Below are 15,277 nucleotides of genomic sequence, written 5' to 3'. Positions count from 1 at the left end.
ACTGTTGTCAGGAATGAATGAAGGTGGAGTAGGGAAGGACTTAGTACTTTAGGGTCTAAAACCAATTTGACCCTTTAGCTTCAGTTTCAGTGAGAAAGGCATTTTAAAGGTCAAATAAGTTGATATACTGAGAATTTTCTATACAGTGTATAACACTGTCCATTTGTCAGGCAGCTTTTCACCTCTTCCACCCTGTATGTGCCAGTCAGCGCAGGCCTTAACTCTGTAGTAGTCTCCTTTGTAACTTATCTCTGTCTTCTGTCCTTGTCTAACACAAACGATGAAGGTAATCCTTTTAGTTATAAGTTGTGTTGGTGTCACTCTGCTTAAAACCAGCCTCCATCACTCAGCAGTGGTTTTCAGTCACATACAGGGCCTTCTATCTGGACCACGCTCCCCTGCCCCAAAGCATGCACACCCTCCAGGGTCTTACTTCCTACCGCTTTCCTCTTCCTTCACACCACTCCCCACATTTGATTCCCTGCTAAACCTTAGGCATGCCAGTAATTCTTCTGCCTCAAGGGCTTTGCTTGAATGCGGTAATTTCAGAGATGTCTCTCCTGACCACCATATAAATTAGGAGCTTCCTGCTGCCTGCCCTCAGAATTTATATCCTAAAGGAAACCCACTGCCAGACAAAAACATAAGCACATGATGGTATTATATGCGTAAGTATGCATTTATGCAATTATGTGTGTTACTGATAGTTCTCTAGAAATGGCCCCGGAGCCAAGGCAAAAGCAGCCCCACCCAGCAGAATCCTCCAAGTAATCACTTTATCTCATATTATCCTTGCTCATCCAAGCTGAACCACAGTATCAGTGTAAAATTTCTTCTGCCTATTTCCAAAATCAGATCTACCCTGAAAGATCAAAGATTTGACTTAAGAAGTTTCTTGGGTCCTTTGTGGAAAACGCTTCCCTCCCTCAGCTGCTTCCACTTGCTCTGCTCATGCTCAAATAGTGAGCCTTACTCAGGCCATCAGGACATGCCAGGTACAGTGGTGAGGAATTACAGACATGTCCCCGCCCATCATGGCCGGTGCCCTCTTACCTTGCAGGGTCAGACCGGTACCTGGAAAGCCGGGATGCGTCTCGACTGAATGGCCGGGACCCCTCCTCATGGACTGTCGAGGACGTGATGCAGTTTGTCCGGGAAGCTGATCCTCAGCTTGGACCCCATGCTGACCTCTTCCGCAAACATGTAGGTGTCCTTGCCTAACCTTCTCTGGGTTGTCAGAAAGTCTTGCTTCTGCAGCTCATAGATTTTTGAAGGCCAGAGGTTATATATACTGTCCCCCTTCACTGATCATTTCAGTCTTGCATGATAGTTATGTTTGGAGGGTGCTCTTAGGTCAGTTCTGAAGGTCTTGCAGCTGCTCAGCTAGCTCAAGCAAAGCTCGCGACCTCTGCCTCCTGGGAAGGGAAGATGGCTCACAGAGTAACAGCGGGGGCCTGTGATAAGCAGAGTGACTGGGGAGGCCTCCTGAAAGCGATGGGATCGAGCTGGATCTCAGAGGTTTGGGAGGGTGGGGGAGCCTGCCTCTCGGACGGCAGAGAAAGGCAAGTGTGTATGTGTGACAAACTTAACATTGTGGGTTCAGTGACAGATATTTGGGGACAGGGATAGTTACAGACAAAAGGTGGGGACAGCAGGACAGCTGTAGCGTCACAGCAGGCTGAATGGCAGTTACTTTCCTAGGTGTCCTTTAGTCAGAACCTGCGGGGGTCAGGCCCACTAGGCCCCTAATGGCACCTTCTCCTACCCCCAGGAGATCGACGGCAAGGCCCTGCTTCTGCTGCGCAGCGACATGATGATGAAGTACATGGGTCTGAAGCTGGGGCCTGCACTCAAGCTCTCCTACCACATCGACCGACTGAAGCAGGGCAAGTTCTGAGTGGGAGACACAGCCTAGATGACTGAGGGGTGGAGCAGATGGGGCATTCTTCTCCCAGGAAGAGGGATCATCAGTCACTCCTGGGTAGTCAGTGAGGTTCAGGGCTGTTTCAGGACTCCAGAAACCACCACCGCTAGCCCCTCCTTCCATGATATGTCCTTCCATGAAGGACTGAAAGGAGGGGGGGGGGTGCAGGGCTGTCACTGTTGTTCCCCCAGCCCTGCTCGGTTCTGAGGTGCCACTATTTATTTCTCAGTCCCGGTCAGCCTCTCACCAGGAGTTTAAACTGAACATCCTAGTGATGGAGAAAGGGGCCAGCCTCTGAAGCTTCAGAAGAGGGGGGCCTAAACTAATTGTGCCCAGTCCCCCATCACTGCTGGGTCTAACGTGGCACCTCTGACCTATAGCTCTGCCTTTTCCTCACAAGATTTCTAGATTCCAAATTCATGGTGCAGACCTCTACCTTTTTTTAAAAAAGGATTTTTCTTATTTATTGTTTCTGGCATTTGGGCAAGCCTCAAGTTCATGCTCCCCTCACCTCAGACCCTGGATTCGAGGAGGAGAGAGACCGCCTGCCTTGGTCCCAGAGATGCACTCCCCAAAGAGGCTCAGCCCCTCTTTGGAGGACATTATTCTCAGGCTCTTTCTCATTGGGATGGACAGACACCCCACCCCCCCGAGTACATCATCAGCATAGACGTGACAGAATCCCTGTCTACCCCTCTCTACATCCACTGGGCCCTGTGCAGCCCGGCCTCATCGGTGGGAATGGGAGTCTCCTGCCTGCACTGTCCCCCAACATTGACTTGTGCCCTGGCCAGAACTGCTGAGGATAAAGTTGGACCCAGTGACTTTAGGCCAGCATAGCCCGAGGTGGGTGAAGGGAGGGGTCTCTAGGCTGGAGTCTGGTTGTACCCACTCCACTGTCCATATGCTTCCTTTGTAAGCGTGTCAGCAGTACAACTGCCCTGCTGGCATCTGGACTTATTTTATGTCTATTTGTTTATAAATAAAATACAATATAGATGTAAGTGTTTTTTTTTAATCACTTGACAGCCCAGTCACTGTACTTCCAACAGGCAGGTGAGTCCCCTTCTCTTCATCTTAGTTTTCTCCTAATTAAAATGAGCATACACGAGATGACCCTAAGGTTTCTATTCTGCAGTCCCTAAACAGCAGACTGACAGCTGCTCACTCGGGGACCCAGCATCACGTAGCTCCCTGGGAGACACTGTGTAAGTTCATTCTCTGCCCCCAGAGGGCTTTGCTCTGCGGTAGCCAGGCAGTGGAGTGCACAGAAGTGCAGAGTCCAAGGAGAGAGTAGCTCCAGGAGTCAGCCACTCCAGGGAGTCTCCAGGCTGGGATCCACCTTGTCCACATGGTGCAGACTGGCCCAGCTTGCATGGGACTCCTTGTACCCGTTAGGGGTCAGGTGCTCCTGTCCAGGGCCGCGCATTCCTATTTCTGATGGGATCACAGAAGGCGAAAGTGCCAGGGTCCCAGCACAGTGCAGTGCAACCTGCTAATGACTAGTACTTTTATCTTACATAAAGTAATACTGTTATACAAAGAAACAGTACATAGACTAGCATTATTCCTCTTTCATCTTTACAACAAGCCCATTTTTTTTTTTTAAGATTCATTTATGCAGACAAGAACTGGGGTATAAGCCAGAGGTATGGAGGTGAGGGGGCTCACCACAGAAAGAGTAGGGAGCAGAACAGGCAGATTGACTGAAATACACTGCTGAGGGGAACAGCGGGCAAGACAGGAGAGGTCTGTAACACCATGTGGGTTACTTCTCTGGTCAGAGATCAAACTCATGCTGAAGTGGCTGCAGACAACTTCACAGTGCCAAGAATTAACCCCTTGCCACCATTTAAAAACTCCATTTTTTAAATGAAGAAACTTAGGCTCCGATCACATAGCCAGGAAGTACAAGAGTAGATATTTGAAGTCAAGTACTCTCACTACAAGGCCACAACCAGGGTTCCAGCTCCTTGCTGTGACACTCTTGAGTGGGTCATTTTCCTCTTTGGGGTCCATCTCGCTTTGATGGGTTTGGATGAGGAGACTTGTGAGCACCCTTACCAGCTCTCATCACAGACTTGTTCAGACATCCTGACTAACATGTTGTCCCTTCCCCTTGGCCGCTGTGAGCTTCTAGCCCAGTCCCTGTGAAGAGTCAGAGTCTGGGCTGCTAAACTAGAATAAGCCTCTGGTTTCCACAGACTCTTGAACACTAGGGTCTGGCAGGCTATGATGTTTATTCGGGTATCCAAAGAGGGCCTTACTGCACCCTGATCCTGAACATAGCAATGTGACCCTTACCCAAGAGACTGCAGGTAACAGCAGCATATGTCGTTTAAACCTCACTGAAGGCCTGTTGGATAATTACTATGTTGACCCCATTTTACAACTAAAGTTTGAGGGATAAGGCACTTCCCCCAAACCCTATAAGTAAAGAGAGCTGCAGCCCATCACACTATCTGCAACACCACCAGGAAGCCCTTGACATAGATCTACTAGCCACTCGGATTGAGACGCCCACCGGCATTCAGCAGGCCCGGCATGAAACACTCTTCTCCAGCAGGGTAGTCCTCACAGCCCATAGTCAGCAAGAGCCAGGGCCATCATTCTTCGTTGCCTGGGTGATGGCTCAGGTACAAGAGAATGTGACAAATCAGGGACAAGTGGGGTTTGCCTTGGTTTTGGAAATAGCATGGCCCAGGGGAGCCGGTAACTCCCTAGCCCCACAGCATTAGCTTCCAGGGTCCCTGCAGGACATGTGCCCAGCTGAGTTGCTGTGCTCAGGAAGCCCAAAGCTGTGGCTTTTGAGCAGATAATGTTCCTACATAGAACTCCAGTCCACACGACTTACAGTTAGGGGTCATTTTTGCCGTAAGTAACATTGCCTTGAAACAGTTGACAGTCCACTTTTATCTCATTTCCAAGAGAGGAGAACTAAACCCATGTCAAGTTCTACGAGAGGATTTGTTACCCCTTTACTCATACTGCCCTAACCTCTGGGGTCACAATCGAGTATCATTTAACAACAACAACAAAAAAAATCCACAATTTTTGAGGTAGTTTCACAAAATCAAGCCTTCTAGTGGTGGCTCCGCATCACCCAGAGAATGAAGTGGCCTCTGCAGGGCCACACACACGAGCTTCAGACAAGCGAGACAGGGCCACTGATGCAAGCAGCCCAGCCACCCACAGAGTGGAGAGGGAGGGACACGCAGGTGGGGCCAGAGGCCTCTGGGCACCAGCTTCACCCCCTCCCCGCCCCCAGTGCTGTGGCAGAGAGGACGCCGACTCCCGTGTCAGAGAACTTCAGAACTGAAAACTCAGGTGCTTCAGAAGATGAGAGTCCACTTAGGGCTGAACCCTCCTGCCTGCCTGCCATGCAGCTGCTGTACCTCTCTGGGCTGTCTCCACTCTCCAGATCAGTGTCCACAGCTCTCCTCAGCATCTTTGTGGAAGTCCCTGAGGTTGCTCTCTGGGGCATGGCCTGGTGGACACAGTTGCCAAGTGGACACATGGTTCCTACCCTCAGGCCGGATACCACAATCCCTCCTCAGGAAGAGCCAGAAAGTGACTCACCCTTCCTCTTTGAAACAAAGAAAAAACATGGAAAATCATCTTCCCTGAGAGAGTGCAGGTATTCCTGCCTTACTTCCTCCCTCGACTTTCTGCAGCCTCTTTACCCTGGTGCTCTCCAAGTCGCCACATGGCATCAGGGAAGCTCCAAACTGCAGCCCAGGACAGTCACCCAAAAGCAGCTGCAGATGTGTACAGGGGCCAGTGGCCTACAGGTCCCAGCCCACACACCGCCCTCGAGCTGCCCTGTGGGCAGGCCCTCATCCCAGGGCAGCCGGGCGCCCCCAGCACTCATGGCATGCAAGGGGGAGCTCGAGGCAGGCTGAAGTGACGTAAGGGGCCCAGTGGCAAAGTCTGTGTCCACCCCCTCCCCCCTGAGTTCAGTCCACTCTCTGACATCCTCAGCTCTCAACACAACTGAGCTTGTCCACACCCCCATGCCTCCCTGCCCTCTGTCCCCCTTCCAGCCCTTCTGGGTAGGTAGCACAGATCCCCCTCAGGGAGGTCGTGTGGGCCCCCCGGGGGCACTCTGGGTGTTAAACTAAAAGAACCCTTTCTCAGCCCCCGGTGGCCTTCTCCCTGTGCCACCTCCCATTTTTTTTTTTTTAAAGATTATTTGTACATACAGAAGTGGGGTACAGGCCAGAGGCTCAGGGGTGGTGAGAGGCTTCACCAGAGACAGAGTGGGGAGCAGAACAGGCAGATCGATGAAGTCCACTGCTGAGGGGAGCAGCGGGCGGGTCAGGAGAGGTCTGCCACGCCATGTGGTCACCTCCTGGGCAGGCGGGAGTAGAACTCATGCAGAAGTGGCTTTAGCTTCTCAGTGCAGTGCTTTAACCCGCTGCGCCACCAGGGAGGGCCGCCACCTCCCATTTTTAACTAAATCCAAGAGCTGCTTTTTCTCCAGGGCCAGGTGGGGTTTGTCAGTAAGATCACCAGCGTCCAGCAAGAGGATTGGAAGGGCTGGCCTGTCCCCCAGTGAGCTCACGTCTGCCGCTGCCTGCAGAGCACCATCAATACTGTTAGAAAGCCTGACACCCAGTTTTAGTGTGTAAATATTATGTGTTAGGGCTTACAATAAAAGACAATTTTGCCTTCTGAAAAAAAAAAAAAAAGTAGAACTAAAATTAACTTGTTGAAGGTTCCAAGGAAATACATGACCCAGCGGTTTAAAGAAATTTCCAGTAAGCCTGGGGACAGCTTTGGCTCACGAATGAGTTTGGAATAGTTCACACAGAACAGCTGCCTGACAGCAAGGCCTCCAGAGAAGCAGAGAGAAGGCCCTGGTCATGATCACAAGTTTCATCTGCCAGCCCTCTCTGGCCAGGTGCCTGTCTCTGCACGCCCCCCAACATGACTCCATTTCATCAGCTGAGACAGCTCAGCCTCCACTGCACTGCTGCCGAAGGCCTGAAGGAGAAGGCGGCAGCGAGGTGTCGGCCAGACCTCTAGAGCTGTGGCTCAGTGACCGGCAGGAAGGGGTCACCAGACAGGCTCTCCCCGGCCGCCACTTGGGACCTAGGGCCTCTTCCTTGGCCCCACTCGGAGCCTTTCTCAAGTTCTCCAACCAAGCTTCTGCCTCAGTCCCTTAGGGAAAGAAAAAGTCTGTAGATCTTCAGGATGGCTGCTCAAGGGAGGCAGCCTTGCCTGCTCTGCCTCGGAGTCCCCCCTGGAGGCCTCTGCCTTTGGATTCCACCTCGCCGACCCACAAACAGGAGTTCCAGAAGCGGCGTAGGAGATTGCTGCCTTACATCTGTATAATGAAAAACGCCCAAGCCCGTGTGCGTATTGACCCACTTGGGAATAGCTGGGCCCCTAGCAGTGCCCCATGGAGCCCAGGGGTGCTGCGAAAGCTCTGTGTGGCACCAGGAACTGCATGGGCACTGGGCTTGCTGAAATTTATGAAGTGCTTTCAACCCTGAATTCTAGGGAATAAGGAGATTTCTGTTTGGTTTCCCCACTCTGCCTACCTGAGGCTGGCTGGGAAAGCATTGTTGGCCTTGGTGAGATCACAGAGGTAGCTGCACAGGCCCCACCCACTTCCTACAGCCCTGGTTCTCACTGCCCCCTGCCAAGCCCACAACTGCCCTCTGGAGCTGCTGGCCAGTGATCAGGGAGCTGTGGGAACTCAGGGATGGCAACTCCCACGCTCCAGGAACCATCAGGACATGAGGGTCACGGGCCTCCCTTTCCCTCCTATCCCTGTTTGCCCTGAAGGATCCAATCTGAAAAGATGCAGGTCCATGATACCTGCCTCAGAAACCAGAGGCTGGTGTGTGGGGGTGAGTAGAGGGGCTGTGTGTATGCAGGTGTGCACAGCTCAGAGTGAAGCCAGGGCCTGCCAGGGTCTGGGGCGCTGTACACAGGGTCCAAGCTCGTCCCTCATTCTACCCCTCCCCCCTTCTCCCTGGTCCAAAAACAGGACTTCGTCCAGACTAGGAGGTCTTACTGCGTGTCCGGTACTGCCTCAAATTATATGTATATATGCGAGGCCATTCTTGTGGGGAGGGGCCATCGCTCTGCCTGTCAGTTTGCCCAGAGTCTAAGCGCTCTGCTCCAGTCCTCTGACCCAACCCTGACAGCCCGTGCTAGACTCCCACCAGGAAAGAGGAAGCAGCAGTGGGGCTGCAGCAGTGGGGCTGCAGCCAGTCCTCGGGGCCCCAGGGTGGGGGTCTTCTGCAAAGGCCACTTGGAAAGTTTTCTTTGGTGGCAGCAAAGCAGCCATCTCTGGTAGCCCTGAGAATACCTCGGAGGCCCTGAGTCTGGGGGCTGAGAGGAAAGAATGGGACCCCTGGGGTCAATGAAAGGACATAATGGGCCCCAGAGGCCTGAGGCCTGGTCGCCTCTCCTCTCCCCTGCCTGGCATATCCCCTCAGTCCACCCTTCTGTGGGAGGAGGGCAGGCCTGAATATGTTCTACTCTCGGGCACGGCCCTGTCTGACTCTCCTTTCCTGTTGCAGGCCTTGGGTGGGTGGCAGGCCTCTTCCTGCTGGCCCTCTGGCCTCCCTCTCTCTCTCTGGTCCTGCCCCACCCCTGCCAATCTGTGAACCTCCCAGGAGCCTTGGCACCCTGTGAGTCCCCTGGGAGACCTTGGACCAAACTGAGAGCCCAGGACCCTGGGAGGAGCAGCCAGCTGTGAGGAATCCTGGAATCCCTTCCAAGGGAGACCCCTCCAGAGACCCCCAGGAAGACTTCACCACAAGCACAGGTGCAGGAACCCCTCATGGACCCAGACAAGCAGCCCCTGAATTTCCCTCCAACTGAGCCCCTGCCTGAGGACGCTGCCCTCCAGGAGGCTTCCGGCACACATACTATCTATTTGGGTCACCTGAACCCCCAGTTCTCAGTCCCTGTGCTTGCCTGCCTGCTGCGAGACACCCTGGAGCGGCTGGGCCTGCGGGTGGCACGGGAACACATCGAGGTGGTGAAGCGGCCTGGCAAGGCCTATGCCCTGGTACAAGTGGCCACCCACAAGGAGACCCTAGCCAACCTGACCTGGCGCCTGAATCTGGCCCTGGAGGAGCACCAGATCCTCAAGGAGCTGGTGGCCCGCGGGAAGGAGCTGGTGTTGAGTGAGGGCCGTAGGCCCTTGAACCGCAGGGAGGTGAGTGAGACTTTCAGGCCTGCAAGCCCCAGCACTCGGCCAGGTGAGAGGTTTCAGTGTGGATGGTGCATGTTGAGTGACGGGAGCAGGGAGGCCTTGAGGAACCGGGCACAAGTTTACAAACTGGGGCTGCCAGCTTTTTCACCCAGAGGGGCACCCACCAAAACAGCCAGCTTGTCTCTAGCCTGGAAATACATGAAGAAAAGCCACAGTGTAGTGCCCCGGGTCCTTCTGTATTTCAGACTCAGCCTGGCCAGCCCAAGCCTTAGGATCCACAGCAGTCCGAGGCTCTCTCGGACCACCTCCTCCACTCAGTGGATAAGCGGTGGTGCCCACTGTCTGCCAGGAAGTGAAGCAGGGCACTGATGCTTGGCCCTGCACTCCAAGGGCCCTCACCTACGAGCCCAGCCAGACAGCCTTCACAAAGCTGCAAGGGGGTTGCGCAGGAGGACTCAGGAAGGGACAGAGCCACAAGGCAGGACAATCTAGGCTGGGACTTGGGGAGTGGGACAGACTTGTTTGTGGGAAAGGCTTCCCAACAGAAGCACCGGACACTCACTGGGGGTGGGGGTGTGAGGGGCAGGGGCGTTGCATTTGCAGAGGAGCAAGCCATTTGCTACCCCGGAGCTCAGCTAAAGGCTGCAAGAGTTAAAGCTGGCAGGGGCCGAGTCTCCAAGGGCTATACGACCAAGCCAGAGGGACTGAGGTCATTTTGCAGTGTGCAGGCAACCAGCTGAGGTCTCGCTGTGGGACTGGTGATCTTGGGTTTTATTTGCTCTTGGCATGAAAGTTTCATGGTATTTACTAGTTGCAGCACTAAGCTGCTCTGTGACTTAGATTTCAAGACCCTTGAGCCCGATTTCATGTTTGCATGACAGTTTCTCATGTTTCTGATACATCGGTCTCTGGGCCGGAAGGAATGTGTCCTGCGTGACCACGTCCTGGCCCACACAGCGCACCCAGCCCTGAAAGCCACTTCCAGAGTCTGGGCCATGGTGACAGGGAGGCAGGGGAGAAGTGTTTCGTGAGGAAATGATATGGCTTGCATCTAGGGTCAACCAGATGGATGAGGGTAGAGAGTCCAGGGTGGGGGGTGGGGGTGTCTGAGGTGACTCACAGGGCGGTAGCTGTAAAGACACTCATTCCCAGAGCCCTTGATCAGAGAAGAAACCTGATCAGAGGGGACTTGGGACCACTGATCTGTAGGCCAGAAAACAACGGGACACAGCAGGCTTTGGGGCGATCAGGAAGGGAGAAGCTAGGAGCCCCTCTCTCTCTCGAGAGTCCCGTGCACCTGTCACAGGGGCCTTAGAACACAGGGAGCAGACTATCTCCTAGAATGAGCTTGTCCTGGGCCTCAGAGGTCCATCCACAGCCCAAGTGGGAAGAGGTTGGCCCCAGGTGTGCCTCTTCACAGCTCTGGGAGGGGGAGTGCGCCTTACCACCACACAGCCCTCCAGGTCTGTCCAGGAAGAGAGCGCCCAGCGCAGGGGCGGCAGCAGACTCGAGCCCTGACCCAGCAGTGGGCAGAATTAGACCTCTGCCTAGAGATCTGTCCTGAGGGCAGACACCAGAATACCCAAGTGGACTGGGCCCGTGTGGGGAAGATGGCGTCCTGGCCATCTGTCCGTCACTAGAAAGGTCAGGGCTCCCCACTCCAGTGTGGGTCCATCCACCCTTCTCTCGGCCCCCTACCCAACAGGAGGACGACAATGGCCTGAGCCCCAGCCCTGAACCCAGCCCTGGTTCTGGCTCCCGCCCCGGCCCTGAACCCCGCTCTGGTTCCGGCTCCCGCCCCAGGCCTGGCTCCAGCCGTCAGCCAGCCGAGCTCGCCAACACCTCGCCTGTCTGGGTCCATGCCCCGCAATGGCGGAGCTGCCAGGCTCGGCCCAGTGGGACGCGCTCGGACAGCGCCATCGTCAACCAGGAGATCCTGGGTCAGGAGCGGCTCTTCCAGGGCTCCTTCCTGGGCAGCGAGACTCGCAATGTGGAGTTCAAGCGGGGCAGCGGCGAGTACCTGAACCAGACCTTCAAGCACCACGTGCGGCGCTACGTGTGTGCCTTCCTCAACAGCGAGGGCGGCAGCCTGTTCGTGGGCGTGGAGGACAACGGCCTGGTGCAGGGCACCCGCTGCAGCCACCGCGGGGAGGACCGCGTGCGCCTGCTGGTGGACTCCGTGCTGCAGGGCTTCAAGCCCCAGGTCTTCCCCGATGCCTACACGCTCACCTTCATCCCCGTGGTCAGCACCACCATGACCAGCACCCCCCTCAAGGTGAGCTGGGCACAGTAAGGGCTCTGGTCCGTGTGGTCATCACTGCACAAGTGACGGTTCACATCAAGGCTGCTGAGCGGGGCTGGGGTGGGGGCTGGAGTGGTGGCGGAAGGGAGTTGGGCAAGGGAGTGACGAGAAGAGGCCAGAAGCCGGCCTGCCCCCAGCCCAGCCAGACTGTCCCTGGGCGCCAGCGAGTCATGAGCCAGCCAGTGGGTGGGGGCACACTGTCAAGGCAGGGGCTGTTGCCCTTACCAGGTGATCCGCCTGAGCGTGCACCCCCGCAAGGCCCAGGCCGAGCCACGGCTCTACGAGACGGACCAGGGGGAGGTGTTCCTGCGGCGAGACGGGAGCATCCAGGGCCCGCTGTCCATCCACGACATCCAGGAGTGGTGCAGGCAGGTAAGTGGCCGAGGCCGCGGTGGGCAGACGGAGCCCCTCCAGCCACTCATGAGCGCCAGGGACCGAGGATGCTGAGGGGCTGGATGAAAATACCCCACCACACCACATCCTGTATTCTACTGCTGTGGGGCTTGGGGAGCAGGGGCAGGAATAGCTAGAAGCTGCAAAGCAACCCTGAGGAAGGGAGCCCCTTTCAGGCAGGCAGTGAGGTCCAGCCCCAGTGCCAAGGGAAAGCCAGAGAGCATAGGAGAGCAAGAGGTTGAGGGAGAAAACGGAGTAGGCCCAGGGCTGCCAACCTGAGCCCCCCCCCTGCCACAGGAGGTGGCCAGAGGAAGGACTATCCCAGGGCCTGGGGTGCTGGAGGGGACCTGCTTCCCCCACCCAGCAGGGCCGTTGCGCTGCCCGTGGCCTTGAGCAGAACACCAGTGGTCTGTGCCGTGCCAGCCACCATCAGTTCAGTCCTGGGCAGCAGGCACACGGGCCTGAGACCACGTCAGCTCAGACCTGGCTTCTAACATGTCCCCTCAGAAGTGGATGGCAGAGCTGAGCAAGCTGGAGACGAAGGTGAAGGCACTGACGGTGGAGAAGGAAAAGCTGGAACAGCAGCTGCAGTTGCAAAGGCCCCCCTCCTGCATCTGCTGCGTCCTGTGAGGCGCAGCGCGTGGGCTCCAGGAAGTGAGGGCAGGGCGCGGCGGCCAGCCCCCCACCTGGGACGGGCTTCCCATAAACCTGGCTGGGCCACTCAGAGGTGACGAGAACCACACTTCCTGTCTCCTTCAACCTGCTCTCGTGGCTGGTCCCGTGTGGCTGAATCCTTATCTGGTCTGTGTTGCTAAGAGACTGTTGTTAGCTGGATCATCAAGGAAACTTACTCAGAAAACTTGCAAAAACTTGGTCAGAGCTAGCGAAGGGTGCACTGTAGGGACTGGCCCCTCCCTAAAATGTTCATTTTGCCCAGGCTGAGGTCTGACTGTAGTGGACTAGACAGGAGCAGTTTGTCATCCTGGGGAAGCACCTCTGCAGATGGCAGAGCACGCCCGGAAGCTGGTTAGCAGGGCACGCAGGCCTCACCCGGCTGGAGGGGCTCCTCGTCACAGCTCTTCAGTACACTGCACACTCTGGGCTACAACGGCTGTTTCTAGGATACTGGTCAGCAGGTTGGGTGGGGCTGGGACTTGCGTCCCATCCTCACCCCTCAGCCCACCTCTGTGCAGGAGGCCGAGCCAGTCCTGCGTGCCTACCCCACAGCTGCTAGGGAAGACCAGGCTGACCAGTCCCTCTGCCTTAAAGGGCAGTTCAAGGTACTGAGGAGCCAACTGCTCCTCTTCTTCACCGCGAAGACAGTGACAGTGGCCACAACAGGGCACTCTGACATCAAGCTGAAGCCCTGTCTCTCCAGCACATTCCAGTACTTGCCCAGAAAGGCTGTGACTTGCAAGCACCCAGCAGCCACTGGCAAGGATTCCCCTTCTGGCCAATCCCCGCCCATCGCCACCAGCAGCCACTCTATAAAGTCAGCGTCCAGTCGTGCCTTAGAGCCGTCCAAGAACTCCCCACTCCACCAAAAGCAAAGCCCGAATGATGGTCTGTCTGTACAACCCCCCACTTGGCCCACTGACAGCTTCCTGCGCCACGCTCAGGCCTCCAGCTCGACAGCCTCTGTCACTTCACAGGCAGCTTACTTACCACAGGGCCTTTGCGCTGGCTGCTTCCCCGGCCTGGAATGTGCCTCCCCAGAAAGCTGCGCGACCCCTACTTCCCTTCCTCTCCATCTCAAGTGGAAAGATTTCTACCCACCCTACTTTAGGCTACACCCTCCCCCTCCCCCAGTATCACTGCCATCCCCTTTCTGCTTCCACCTTCCTCACCTGCCAGTTACACTCAAGCTTGTATTTGTCGAGCTTGACACCCCACTCCACTGGCATGCACTGTCCTGAGAGCCGGGATTTGGGTGCTTTGTTCCCAAAATCTGACTGCTGTGAAGTCAGACCCACAACTTGGTTGGCTTGTGGTGAAGTACCCAACAAATACTTACTGATTAAATATCAAGGATGCGCCTAAATTTTGAGTTTGAGCCACTAGAAAATCAGCATTATCCAAAAGGGCGTCCCCCTGGGGTCCGCGGGACACGCGTCCCTGGGTGCCCTCTCCCGCCGTGGTCCCTCCGTGAACTAGAGACAACAGGCTCTGCATCCACACCCCACCCCGCCACCAGAGCCCGTCATGATGGCTGTTGGTTTTCTCGCGTTACCTAGCAAGACACAACTCCGGTGTCAGCAACGCGCACTGGTGGGAGCAGCCAGGGTGCCCTCGGCTGCCTGTCCTGTTGCTCGCCCACCCCTGAAACTGGCTTCAGAGGCCACTTGGGAACTGCAGAGGATGCACCCCAGGCCAGAGGGGAGCCGTTCCTGAGCACCGTGCACATGCCAGGCTTCCCCAGTCTCGGAATTCTCACTTTTTAATTTTTGCACTTATATCTTATTCTTCCATGTGTGCACATCCTACCTACCCTCTGAACCACCTGAACCTGCACCCCAGAAATGCTTACATTGGGAAGAGCTGGATTCTAGGAAGGCAGGATGAAGTCATGTTGTAGTTCAGTTGCTCCAGATGTTAAGAACCCGCTAGGTTTCTTCCCCCAGAAGCCTCTGGGCCCTTCGGTGGACACAGGCTTGGGAGTCTTCCCTCCGGTACAGCCCCCACCACTCATCACGGCGGGGCCGGCGGGGCTGCGCGCACCCCCGGACGCTGTCTGGAGTCCCTTCCCAGAAAGCTGCAGGTGGCTTGCAGGCAGCAGTGCTGTCGCCAGGGGCAAGTCACTGCCGTCGGTCTGGGGAATGGCTTTTGTAAGACTGGGTAGGGAGAAAGTTAAACCACACCCAGCTCAGCTGCATTCAACCCAGCCAACTTCTAAGTGAAGACGTTCTATTTCGGCCCATGAAAGAGAAAGTGAACCCACTCCTCTGATCTCAGCTGTGGGAGCTGGGCCAAGTGCTGAGGCACATCCCCTCCCCGCCCCCTGCCTCTGTCCCGCTGTCAGTGAGACAAGAGTGTCGCCGCGGGGCCCGCCCCAGGTTTCTGCCACGCGGCCGCCTGCAGAGGTGCCAGCGTCCCACACGCCGCAGGTCCCACACGCCGCAGGAGCAGGGCTTCACCAGCGCCAGTTTCACTTCGGGAGAAAAGTCAGGAATGACCCTGAGCTGCTGGCCTGGCTGAGACTGGACGCAGGCAGCCGGTGGCCGGAGGGAGGCTACAGTCCGGTCGGCTGCTTCCTGGCCTGGCCAGGCGCTGCCCAGACCCCACGCAGGGAAGGCCACCGCCACGAGCCGCCACCCCCCTTCCCAAGGGGCAGCCGTGCTGCCTGGAATCTCTTTACGTATCAACTGGCGGTGTGGATGTGAAGCTGAGGAATTCCAGTTCCTACTAAAAGAAAAGCTCCCCTCGCTGCGCTCCCTGTCCGTCCGCCACCAAGCAAATCACAGCAAACAAAGCGGGTCTTGTT

The 15,277-nt window shown here is 56.1% G+C and overlaps 2 protein-coding genes across 8 annotated transcripts in view; both read left to right on the top strand.

Moving 5' to 3' along the window:
* SCMH1 (sex comb on midleg homolog 1 (Drosophila)) overlaps positions 1 to 2,923 on the top strand; it is a 75,987-nt gene extending 73,064 nt beyond the window's left edge. For all 7 annotated transcript variants that reach the window (XM_004678859.2, XM_004678858.2, XM_012722646.1 and 4 more), the window contains 2 exons: positions 1,061 to 1,203; positions 1,772 to 2,923. In XM_004678859.2, coding sequence (XP_004678916.1) covers positions 1,061 to 1,203; positions 1,772 to 1,897 — 269 coding nt within the window. In that variant the 3' untranslated portion in view covers positions 1,898 to 2,923. The remainder of the gene's footprint in view (positions 1 to 1,060; positions 1,204 to 1,771) is intronic.
* Positions 2,924 to 8,723: 5,800 nt separating this feature from the next.
* On the top strand, positions 8,724 to 12,426 carry SLFNL1 (schlafen-like 1). Its single transcript, XM_004679451.1, has 4 exons — positions 8,724 to 9,104; positions 10,807 to 11,376; positions 11,632 to 11,775; positions 12,304 to 12,426. Exons 1-4 carry the CDS (start codon positions 8,724 to 8,726, stop codon positions 12,424 to 12,426), a joined length of 1,218 nt encoding a protein of 405 aa, XP_004679508.1.
* The last annotated feature ends 2,851 nt before the right edge of the window (positions 12,427 to 15,277 follow it).

Source organism: Condylura cristata, unplaced genomic scaffold (genome assembly GCF_000260355.1).
Source record: "Condylura cristata isolate star-nosed mole 26May11 unplaced genomic scaffold, ConCri1.0 scaffold00008, whole genome shotgun sequence".
Classification (NCBI taxonomy): Eukaryota; Metazoa; Chordata; class Mammalia; order Eulipotyphla; family Talpidae; genus Condylura; species Condylura cristata.
This window is presented reverse-complemented; position numbering and strand designations above follow the sequence as displayed.

Excerpts from the sequence above, each read along its gene's own strand:
- SLFNL1 (XM_004679451.1), top strand. The coding sequence starts at position 8,724 with ATGGACCCAGACAAGCAGCCCCTGAATTTCCCTCCAACTGAGCCCCTG. Across the intron at positions 9,105-10,806 it reads GGCCCTTGAACCGCAGGGAG|GAGGACGACAATGGCCTGAG; the intron begins GTGAGTGAGACT and ends CCTACCCAACAG. Across the intron at positions 11,776-12,303 it reads TCCAGGAGTGGTGCAGGCAG|AAGTGGATGGCAGAGCTGAG; the intron begins GTAAGTGGCCGA and ends ATGTCCCCTCAG.